Source organism: Gossypium hirsutum, chromosome A10 (genome assembly GCF_007990345.1).
Source record: "Gossypium hirsutum isolate 1008001.06 chromosome A10, Gossypium_hirsutum_v2.1, whole genome shotgun sequence".
NCBI lineage: Eukaryota > Viridiplantae > Streptophyta > Magnoliopsida > Malvales > Malvaceae > Gossypium > Gossypium hirsutum.
Genome location: NC_053433.1, coordinates 20,973,851 through 20,985,785, shown reverse-complemented (window position 1 = coordinate 20,985,785; position 11,935 = coordinate 20,973,851). Strand labels below are relative to the sequence as shown.

Genomic DNA, 11,935 nt, shown 5'->3' with positions numbered 1-11,935 from the left:
TAAAAAGAGCCAATTGAATTTCGTCAGAAGAAATATTGGACTCCAACATCCCAATTATAGGCTCATTAAGCTTCGAAAAATGTCCATAAAGAGGAAACTGACAAATATGGGGTCCATCAACTGTGTATAAGGTCTAGAAATAAGAAATAGCCTCAACTTTAATTACATCTAATCATAACACCACCTTTTTGTTAGAGAGTTTGAGAGTGACTATGCATTTTTGCTTTCTTCTTGTCATTGTATGACTGTAAACAAATTTATTCCACTTTTTCACAATTCATACAAAATTATGTAAAGTATACGACAATTGAACCTAAAAGCTTTAGTTAAATTTAAAAAAGTTATTTAAGGATTCATACTTGAGTTAATTGTCCACAAACTTTAATAATTTATCACGTTGAGAGTTTAAACTTGAGCGTTATTTAATACAACACTCTTCTTTTTACATCAACACATGTTAAACAAAGCTAAAAGTGTTACTTAAAACCTAGAACAATTTTTCAAAAATTAAGTAATTTAACATGTAATGTAACCTATTAAACAAGTTATACTCCACTATAAGTCATGATAGAATTCCCGTACTTTCTATAGAATTCATTCTTAGCAAAAAATATATTAATAATATATTAATAATATTTTTTACCATGCGCTGTAAAATAATTAAAAAGGAATAGAAGTTTCCTGATTTCTCTCCGCAGGGAAAACAAAATTTATTTGACAATCAAATCAATCCATAAATAGAAATACAATAAAATATAATAAATAAAAAATAGGTTGGAAAAGAAAATACAAGTTGTTCTGGTTTTAACTAGGGTTTCCCTTTCAGCCAAACTAATAAAAACTCCATTTTCTGTCGCTCGACAGTCAAAGCTCAACTACAGCTGATTTTTTTTTATCTTCTATTTTCCAGGTAACCTTCCTTCTTCCTCCTTAATCTACACTTAGGTCTCCCTCAATTCTTCTCTAACCCTATAACTATTAACTTTTATTTCTATTTTGCTTTTGATTGTTCGCTTATGCTTGAAATTTCTGTCTTTGAATATGAAGTTTTGAATATCCTAGCATAGAATATATGAATAATTTCTTTAAGTTGTATTAGCTTTTTTTTTACAGATGTATGTGCATGCTTTTTTATTTATTTATTAAAATTTTGATGATAATTTTAGATTTGTTATTTCTTAAGTGTGCTTTAGGTATTGTTATTTTCGAAGGTTTTCTGATACTTTTGTTATGGATGTTAGTTACTACATAGGATGCTCTTGTTTCAGAAGATGCAAGCATTGTCGTCTTGCTAATGTGTTGTTTGTTTAATGTTGTTGTGGATGATGCAGAGGTTTGTGAGAAGAAAATAAGCTTTTCACTAACATTTTAACTTGATTTAAACAAGTTGATAAAAAGGTTATGCCCGGTATGGAAAATGAAGGTTCTAACCTCTCACGAGCTGAAGAAATCAAAAACCAAGCTAATGAAGCATTTAAAGGTACCAATGTAATGAGCATGTAAATCTTAGTGTCACGGAATTTTATTTTGTTTTATTGAATATTGATTGGGTTAAAGTGTTTGATTCTGCATAGAGAAAGTGCAGAATGTAGATAGTCAAATGCATGTATGAGGATTATGATAGTGATGTTTGCAATTTCGTTGTGTTCAATTGTGCTGAAGCTCTCGATTTTCTTTTATTCAGCACACAAATATGGTCAGGCTATTGACTTGTACACGCAGGCGATAGAGCTAAATAGTCAGAATGCAGTGTACTGGGCCAATCGCTCACTTGCTCACACCAAATTGGAAGAGTATGGTAGTGCCATACAGGATGCTACTAAGGCAATTGAAGTGGATCCTAAATATTCAAAGGCATGCTTTATCTACTGAAGTGATTCAGCCTCTTATGCAGTATATATTTTTGTTCTTGTTCTGATGGTTCTCTAACTTACAGGGTTATTACAGACGAGGTGCAGCTTATCTTGCCATGGGGAAGTTTAAGGAAGCACTAAAGGATTTTCAACAGGTGCTGGGGTTGTAATATTTCAAAAAGATGTTTGTTTCATTGTCTTTGTTTAACTTCTTTCATTCAGAGGTTGCTATTGTCTGTAATTATTTCTCATGAATCTTTTTTACATGTTTTTTAATTCATTAATAATTGTAGCAGGTTTTTGCCCTTCTAATAAATAATTTTAATTTTTTCAGAAACTCTCTTTTCTTTTTCTTTTCCTTTTTATGCCTAGGGCTTGTGCAGAATATTTTTTTCTGTTTAAGACGAGATTAACAAGTTATTTCTCCTTCTAGTATTAGAGATTGTATGGGGTGGTGAGATGTGCTTGGTAACTCTAGATTTGAGATAACTTTACCAGTCTTATCATGTTTTCTATTTTATGAGCTGCATGTATGCATACATTTGCTTTTGAGTGAGAAAACCTTATGATGTTATTTCTTGTTTTACCTGAGATATACTGCCATGTTCCTTTGCAATTAATACACTCATTGCAGATGGATCCACCTTTCTTACATCATCCTGTCTAAGATTGGTCTACTGAAATTTATGCATAGAGAAGTTACATATGGTTTTTTGGCTGATTTCATTTAAGGACCTGGAGGAGGGTTCTTGATAGTGATGCCTATTTCCATAGATTCAATTTAGAGTTAACTGTCTTTATTCCCCTTGCTTATTTTGCATCTATTGTTGATACCTTATTTTTCCTATCCCATGAAATTCATATAATTGCTCTACATTAACATGTGACATATGGTTTGTGATGTCTGAAATATAATTTCCTCCCTCTGTAATCAGGTCAAAAGGATTTGTCCCAATGATCCTGATGCTACCAAGAAATTAAAGGAGTGTGAGAAAGCGGTAATGAAATTAAAATTTGAAGAAGCGATTTCTGTACCTGAGTCGGAGAGGCGTTCTGTAGCTGACTCCATAGATTACCGCGCCATAAGTATTTTCTTCTTCCCATTATTTCTACCATTTATTTCCAAACTTTGTGGTTTTTTTTTGTCTTCTAGAAATGGTCTTCCACATTAATATGATATTCATTAGGGTTGCTATTTCTTGTTTGCATCTATGGGTGATTGAAAATTTTAATAGGATGTCAAAATATCTACTGGCAGGATGCATATAGTATGTTTCTCTTTTCTTCTAAGAAAAAGGGAACCTGGTTTGTTTGAAATGAAAAATATCATTTAGGAATAATTGTGAATCTTTCTGTGTCATTTGTTGGTATTATTTGTGAGATAATGTGCAGTTAAGCTCTTTTTTTGCTAAGTTTCAGTGCCTTCTGATGTTATCACTTTACCTTTTTATCCTCTTATTGCAACATCATATTTCCTAGGGAGAAACTAAGAAGTGTCCTTTACAAATAAAGCAATGAATTGCCTAACAGTTAGTGCAGTTAAATTTTTTTCAATGCAGCTTGTGACCTAATACTATTTATGTTGTTCAGTCTGGAACGTGTCATCATCTTGGTGATTGATTCACTATGTTATATATATCTGGTATGTGTTATATATTGTGGGAAAATTGAGATAGTAAAAGGTAACTTTACTGAAAAGCTGTTAATTCATATAACCTTCATTGCTAGCCTTATTATCTGTTTATGGATAAGCGATATTTGATAATGTTTTGTTGTATCAGGCTGATTTTTTTTTATATGAAATTGTGGTCTTTTGGTCATATTGATAAAATATGGCATTGACCTGAATCCTCTTGAAATTTATGATCATCACTCTCCAAGTATCATAGTTTTCCTGATTTACTATAGGTTGTACTTGTGTGATTTATGTTTTGGTAATGTACAGGGAAGGAAATTGGTCATGGGAGATTTATCTTGTGATGATATCAAGTTATACATGATTAGTTATTTTTTCTTTAATGATAAGTCTTTTTTGTGTGTGGAGGAACTTGCCATATTGTTAATCAACATTTATATTAACATATTGCATCATGATAGGGACGGGTCCCATTTCACTTTCCATGCGCGCCCAGCTTCAGTGGCATTTGTGGCAGCACTAGTCACAAATGGTGGGGGCAGCAGTTGCCATAAGTGTGGAAGCAGTAGTGCTAGTGGTTGTAGGGACATGGTGGTGGGGTGAATCCACTGGTAGTGGTGTCTTTACTTAAGAGTTAAATGCTTGACTTAATCTGATAGTTTGAGCTATCAAACTATCAGATTAAGGGTGAATTCACTAAAAAGATGATACATTTCCACTAGGAACTTAGAAAGAATATTAATTGAAAGGGTACCGGCTATCCTGTATTTTCATAAGGCAGGAGGGAGAGATTAAAAAAGATCCTAAATGTTAGTAACATACTGGCTGGTTGGCAGTGGATGTTTTCCTTTATAACATCTGTAATATTTTACAGAATAAAATTTGTGCTGATTTTTTTTCTACTTCAGTGTTTAGTTTAGGCAAGAAGTTCTTACACCAATTTGATTAAAGACTAAGCTCAATACCAGTATTAAATGTTCTGTTTAGTTTTGCTCCTTATCTCTCCCTCGTTTTTACTCTGAACCAGTGGCTGGATGATGTGATAGTAGATTATTTGAAAACCTTAGCCCATAATGAACATGGCATTTGATTCCAAGTTGTTCATTTATCTAGCAAGGGGCTTGTCTGCTAGTTATTCCTATATTGTTCCTGACTATTGTTGCATAAGTTCTATAATGTAATAGGGAATAGTTACTGATCTTGAAAAAAATTATAAATTGAATACGGAATTTGAACAATTGAAAAGCTTTCAAAACTATGACATGCTCGATTATCAAAAGATCAATTTTAGGACTTTTAGGATGTATAGGTGCAGTACATATGTCTGAGAGAGTAAGTATTCTATGTACTTTTTACAGTGTGTATAGAATGGGTTTATGTTGAACGAATTTGGAGTTTAATGTAGCAATTCATTCTTGCATCAGAAAGAGGCTAATGCATTATCATTTACTTTCTAATATGTAAGCTGCATATAAGTTTTTAACTTACACTGATTAGCATTCATATAAATACAGATAAAACATTCTGTAAAACTTTGAAAGTAAATTGCTCATCAGTTTTGAAAGCACTGAATATTTTAGCTTGCTCTCTTGAATTGTTGAAAGTATCGTAAAAATGAATGTCTTTTGTGCATTAATGACATTGCTATTTTTTTTTGTTAAAGAGGTGGAGCCACAATATTTAGGCGCAAAAATAGAGGGAGATGTTGTTACTTTGGACTTTGTTAAGAAAATGATGGATGACTTCAAGAACCAAAAGTGTTTACATAAAAGGTTTGTTTAGTAAATGCAGTTATGGCTTCTGTTCTTGCTAAATTACTAGCTTTTTTGCTTAATAATATTATTGGTACAGATATGCATTCCAGATTGTCTTGCAAATGAGAGAAATGTTGCAGGCTTTGCCCTCTCTTGTAGATATTAATGTTCCTGATGGCTGTCTTTTAACCGTCTGTGGTGACGTGCATGGTCAGGTAATTTCACGCCTTAGTAATCATTAGCAAAGCTCTAACTCTAGCAAATGCACATGATTCATATGCTTTTGCCAAATAAGGTAATTAACAGAGTCTAAAGTGGACTTAGTGCACTTTAAGACTTGGTGATGTATATACTGTCGCCATCCGTTAATGTTAGATGCAAGTAGCTATCATGCTTTCTTGATTAACTAAATTTTAGAGCTATGATAATATAGCTAACATTGTGGAATAATTACTATGCTTCATTTTATTGCTTATGCTTTTGCTTTCTTTTAGTTGCTTTTGTCTATTAAAGCGTTATTGTTCCATTTTCTTGTAGTTCTACGATCTGATAAATATTTTTGAGCTTAATGGTCTCCCTTCTGAAGAGAATCCATATCTCTTTAATGGTGACTTTGTTGATAGAGGATCTTTCTCTGTGGAGGTCATCCTCACACTATTTGCATTCAAGTGCATGTGTCCATCAGGTGAACTCTACTTCTGACATTCTCTGCCTCACATTTCCTCCTTGGCCTTTCCATGAATTGCATGGTCCTTTTTTCCTGTTTCTCTCCCCTTGTCCCTTTGCAGATAATTTCAAATATTTTAGATGCATCTTTTTTCTTATTTGTGCTTAAACCAAATTGTCACTGGAGTATTAAGGTGCTTTATTGAGCACTTCTTTTAGGTTATCTCTATCTAAATTGATCTTCATGATCTTGATCGGAGACTCCTATATCAATCTTCTTGATAGGGTACTCCCTAAATTGATGATCTTGATTGGAAGCTCTCTAAACTGATCTTCAGGACTTGTTACCTATTAGTATGATATATATAATCTTGGTTTAACTTTTTTTTTACATCTAACTTGGCAATTTTCAGCTATTTACCTTGCTAGAGGGAATCATGAGAGTAAGAGCATGAACAAAATCTACGGTTTTGAGGGCGAGGTCAGGTCCAAGCTGAGTGAGACATTTGTGGAACTCTTTGCGGAAGTATTCTGTTATTTGCCTTTGGCTCATGTAATAAATCAAAAGGTCTTTGTCGTTCATGGAGGCCTTTTCAGTGTTGATGGGGTGAAACTCTCTGACATTAGAGCAATAGATCGATTTTGTGAGCCTCCTGAGGAAGGTAATCTGGAAAACTGTGTTTCTCCTTTACTTCTCCTGAAGATTCTCTTATGCTTGGAACTAGTTCATATATTATGCGTTGACTATTGATTTTTCTTCTGTTTAAAGTTTTGAAACTATGTTGTCAACATTTATTTGTTCATCCACTTTTTTAGTTTGGATATGGATGTTTCTCCACTACAATCCAAATTTTTATCTATATAATATAAAAATTGTGACATAGGAGGTCTGAAATTTTTTTGAAGACACTGATGCCCTTTTTAAGCTTAGATATCCTTTCCACCTTTAGAAAAAATATTCTAGTAAAATTTAGTGATAGAAAATTTTTCTTCTTCTAGATTGAATTGAATGGGAATGAAACTTTTGTTAAGTTTAAAACTCTGTATTACTTTTGCTCTCTATTTCTAATAGTTTTTTAGGATTAAATTATGATTTTACTTTAATTACCTTGTAGTCTACCTAAATAATGATTTTTAATATGAAACTTTGTCATTTGTAATCAGTATAATACTTGATAAATAATCCAATTCACATGTAAAATGCATGTGAAAAAGTAGTCATCTAAAATGGCTATGCGTGAAGAAGTTGAAACAAATTTAGGAGCAAAAAGGTAGTGTTAAATAATAATACTACGCTTTTGACTCTCTGTCTCATGGTTCTTTGCTGATTTTGTCAGGGTTGATGTGTGAATTGCTTTGGAGTGATCCACAACCTTACCCAGGACGAGGGCCTAGCAAGAGGGGAGTAGGTCTTTCTTTTGGTGCAGATGTGACAAGGAGATTTTTGCAGGATAACAATCTAGGTATTTATCGGATAGTTTGTGTGTTCGTGTATGTGTTTTATATTATTTTATTTTATAGTGAAAAGGTGAGGGGGGAGAAAGAAAGAAATTGATATTGGTGATATTTTGCTTAATTGGCAGATTTAGTAGTGCGATCTCATGAAGTAAAAGATGAAGGTTATGAGATTGAGCATGATGGTAAACTTATTACTGTTTTCTCTGCACCAAATTACTGTGATCAGGTAATTGAATCTCAAATTTCTACTTCATAATTTTATCCTCGGGTCTTGTGTAATAATCTCATATGGATATTAATGTACGTAAAAAGTTGATTGTGTCTGTCATCTTGCAAGCTTCTTTTTTAGATTAATTTAACTGTTTTTCATTAACAAGTTAGTATCAATTGTTTGCTATAATAAGTTGCATCATCTTTTTGTACCTCTCTTAATCTTGGATCAAGTTGTTTTAGAGAACCAGAAAGATAATGGCAGATTATGGTCAAATATTGAAAAGCAATTGAGGTGGAATTATGAAGCTTATCAGTCTGGGTTTATTGGTTGGGGATAGCTGCATGCGTATGCTTCTGTTCTTTGAAACCTGCATCATATAGTCATTGTCAAATGCAATGTGTCTTTGTTGTCCGGTGCACATGTTTCTTCATTTTATGGTCATTCTGAAGTACACTGCAATATTGAATGGTTTCAGGCATGTGGTCTTTCACAAGTGCAATAAGTGTGTGTCCTCCAGTTCATGAGTTCCTCCATTTTATTCTGTAGTTTACTGTCATTTTCAAGCACACTGCAATATTAAATAGTTTCAGGCAGAGTGTGTGGAACATCAAGTTTCCACTAGTATTTTGGTTTTGTTTCTGAAGTTACTCAGATTGTGTGTGAGTGTATGACATGCGTATGCCCATTTTCTTAAGCTTTTTCTTGTATTTGGGGGGACTTGGTGGGGTTATAATCTCGTACCAATGTTTGGATGTGTCGGATATGGGTATTTGAATTAAAATAGAGTCGAAGCAATAGGATACTACTTTTAAGAGTAGTATAATTTGTTATAGAAAATTTAATGTTAGAATTTTGCATGAGATTTGGCCTTTTCCAACTCCACTGCCTCCTCACCTGTGCTCTCCTCCAACACTTACTATCCTTTAGGTCTTTCTTTTGATCATTCTGTTTGAAGTTGAAACAGAATTATTAGGTTGGAAGTTGTATTTATATAATATTTTATAGTCTAATACAATTCATTTAACGGTTTGTTTCAGATGGGTAACAAGGGTGCATTTATTCGGTTCGAAGCACCTGATTTAAAGCCAAATATTGTTACATTCTCAGCAGTGGTTAGTAATTTGTGTTGCTTTTATTATTGTTTACGTATTGTTTTCCTACTAGAAAAAGACCGTGAATGAAAGCTTTGACTGACTTGCTTCGATGTCTGATTTGCTGCACAGCCTCACCCTGATGTCAAACCGATGGCTTATGCCAATAACTTTCTCCGAATGTTCCAATAGTGATGCCCTACATCTTTCTCAGTGAGTAGTAATGCTCCAATCTCGTATGAATTAGGTTTTTGCTATAAAATCTCTATACTGCTCTGTAGCTCAATTTTTCGCTATACGATGTTTCTCTATTGCTCAGTGGTATGATCGTTTTTTTGGGATACAATGTCTGTTCACGGGTTGATGCTAAGTTTGTTCCTGTCCAGGGGGCAGCTGGCAAAGTGGTAAATGTTGATAACTGCCCGTTATGGTTTTTTATGTTATTGTTTCTTTTTATTTTTAAGAATTTCAGGCTTGGGGTTTTAATCTAATCCAATCCAAAGGCCAGTTCAAGTCGGGCAAAAAAGCCAGTAAAAGATTAAAAAAAAGAAAAAGATAAAGAAAGAAGACACCTCCTGGTATTGGCAAAGATTCCGCTGGTAGCGTTGTAAAATAGACAACTCGCTGTTTTTGTATACATGTGTCCTAAAATACTTCGAAAATTTTCAATAAATTTGTGTAGTTTTTCTTGTTGAATCCCTTGGCTGCTGTTTTCTTCTTAATTAGAAAGTTTCCTAAATGATACTTAACCAAGTTTAACAGATATTTAAGTAGCCTTCTAATATTTGTCCAATCAAGTTGGTTTATGTTAGTTCATTTATTTCAATGTTATCTGTGTAATATTCCATAATTTTGCATCTATTTTATTAAATTTTAATTATCTTTTTAATGTTATTATTATATTATATAATTTTTGTTTGGCATAAGTTACATAGCAGAGTTTTTCTTTTTTAATCTTTATGAAACAAATATTTGGTATATTTTTTAGTAGAGTTTTTCTGTTATTTAAGTATAGTATAGTCATGGGGTTAAGAGTGTTTTATCAAAAGTAAAGTATTAAGAAATAAATATTTTTTAAAAAAGAGATGCAATATTTTTTTAATACTGTATTCATTAATTATTAACAAACTATATTATGAAATTAATATAGTGATATCTTTCAAAATTTCTACTTGAATTATTTATTATTTATTAATTGAAGTTGAATAAACTAAAAAAAATGTTCTTTTTATAATTAAATGTTTTAATTAAATAAATATATCTTAATTTGGGTTGACTTAAGAAGAGAATTAAGAATCAAAGTTAGATGGCAAGTATGCTATGTTAAAACATGTGCCTTATGTCCATTAAACAGGCAGTACTTTTTAGTTATAAAACTTTAATTCAAAACATATTCTTGAATCAAAACAAGCTAGTATCTTGGATCTAAGTCACAGAGCATACTTTAAAAATTTAAGAATCATTCATGAAATTTATGATTCTTTTTATTCTTGCTTAAACCCAGAAAAGAAAGGAAAGAGTTTAGAAAGTTATAGTATAAGAAAAAACACTGAAAATTTTATTAGATGGAAACTCGATACCCTAACAAGATGAAATACATTGCCTTTTATAGGCAAAGGAGATAAGAACAGACAAATATAATTATAGTACAAACTAGATAAGAACAAACAAACACAGTTACAGTGCAAACTAATAATGCACTAATATAGTACATACTCATTACTTATAAAGGAAAAGCAATAAAGCAAATGATTCTTTCTGTTCTTCAAGTGGCAAGATGCTTTAACTGTTAGCATTCAAATGAGGAAATTGTGCACTGTCCATAGAGCTTTCACTGTTGCTATCATTATCTTTACACATATCCTCATAATTAGCATATTGAACTGAATTATTATGGAGTTTTATCCTTTCAATCTCAACTTCTGCAGCACATAGGATACTTTTGGAACCATTTAGTGGAATCTGGAATATCATCTTTATATTCTTGAAGTGTTTGAAGAAGTTGTTGATAATAAGGGCCATTTGACACAATATTCCATGGAGCATCAATATGTGGAGGAGGTCAAATTTCAAATGGGATAACTCGATTAAGCTGGAAAAGATATTCTGCAGGTTTCTGTATTCATTATCAGAGTGCCTAACTTCATCAGAATAGATTCTATGAATCCAAGCTGTGAGAAAGGAACCTAGCTGTGTAGCTCGTCCACACTGCACGAAATATTGTGGTTTATAGAAAATGATTACAGCTTCATGTCCAGTAGTTCTCATTTGTTCATTTGTAATCATGTTCAACCATTTGTCAAGAGGATGGAACCAGCTTAAGAATGTGAAAAAATTTTGGTATTCAAGTTGGATATTTTCATGAACTGTATTGCGCAGGAAATATTTGATGTCTGAAACAGATAATCGAATGGCTACATGGTAAAGATATATTTCATCTTGTAAGGGTATCGAGTTTCCATCTAATAAAATTTCCAGTGTGTTTTCTTATACTATGGCTTTCTAAACTCTTTCCTTTATTTTCTGGGTTTAAGCAAGGATAAGAAGAATCATGAATTTCATGAATGATTCTTAAGCTTTGAAAGTATGCTCTGTGCTTGCCATTTATTGGATCCTGCACAACAAAACTCAGACTTAGATCTAAGATACTAGTTTGTTTTGATTCAAAAAGATATTTTGAATTAAGGTTTTATAGCTAAAAGGCAGTGCCTGTTGAATGACCATGAAAATGTTTGTGTTTTGGCATAGCATACCTGCTATCTAACTTTGATTTTTAATTCTCTTCTTGGGTTAACCCCAATTAGTATCAGAGCCATGTTTTTTCTTAATAATTCATGATTTTCCTCTTGTTCAAGCATATGCTCAGAAAAGAAGTTTTACTAAAAATGTCAAAAAACTCTTTATCCAGTCTATCTGTTTCCAAAGCTCCTATCTTCATGCCCAACTTTCCGCTAAAATCCCATTCTGCTAAGAAAATTTCTTACCTGTATGAAGCTACTTAAGAGAAGAAGAAAAAGTTCAAGAATATGCTTAAGCCTTTGAATTTGACAATTATCTGATCACGGGTGATTCAACTGAAAAGTTTGTCAATTTAAAGATTCCTCCAAAATTCCCAAAAGAATGGTTTGATGCAGGATACACTCACATCCACTTTGGAGCTATACGTTTAGCCTTGAATTATCATGGAACAGAAGGTAGACCGGCAGTTGCCCGAATTGCCTTGCTGGATTCCAAATACCTTAAGTACCAAGATGCCTGTATTA

General features: G+C 32.7%; 1 protein-coding gene across 8 annotated transcripts; it reads left to right on the top strand.

The window, feature by feature from the left end:
• The first annotated feature begins 738 nt into the window (after window positions 1–738).
• LOC107897585 (serine/threonine-protein phosphatase 5) lies at window positions 739–11,162 on the top strand. Of its 8 annotated transcripts, none has more exons than XM_016823082.2 (14): window positions 758–910; window positions 1,332–1,480; window positions 1,685–1,854; window positions 1,937–2,008; window positions 2,789–2,939; window positions 5,153–5,261; window positions 5,341–5,458; window positions 5,781–5,928; window positions 6,323–6,571; window positions 7,247–7,372; window positions 7,493–7,593; window positions 8,619–8,693; window positions 8,805–8,885; window positions 10,601–11,162. In XM_016823082.2, exons 2-13 carry the CDS (start codon window positions 1,402–1,404, stop codon window positions 8,862–8,864), a joined length of 1,458 nt encoding a protein of 485 aa, XP_016678571.1. In that variant the 5' UTR covers window positions 758–910; window positions 1,332–1,401; the 3' UTR covers window positions 8,865–8,885; window positions 10,601–11,162. The 8 variants fall into 8 exon arrangements, with proteins under 8 accessions (XP_016678564.1, XP_016678571.1, XP_016678570.1 ...); XM_016823081.2 differs by lacking the exon at window positions 10,601–11,162 and adding an exon at window positions 9,145–9,368; XM_016823078.2 differs by lacking the exon at window positions 10,601–11,162 and adding an exon at window positions 9,137–9,368.
• Window positions 11,163–11,935: the final 773 nt, after the last annotated feature.

Bases quoted from the DNA above. Each gene is read 5' to 3' on its own strand.
- LOC107897585 (XM_016823082.2), top strand. From the start codon at position 1,402: ATGCCCGGTATGGAAAATGAAGGTTCTAACCTCTCACGAGCTGAAGAA. The intron at 5,459-5,780 runs GTAATTTCACGC...ATTTTCTTGTAG, and splicing joins GTGGTGACGTGCATGGTCAG to TTCTACGATCTGATAAATAT. The intron at 6,572-7,246 runs GTAATCTGGAAA...TGATTTTGTCAG, and splicing joins TTGTGAGCCTCCTGAGGAAG to GGTTGATGTGTGAATTGCTT.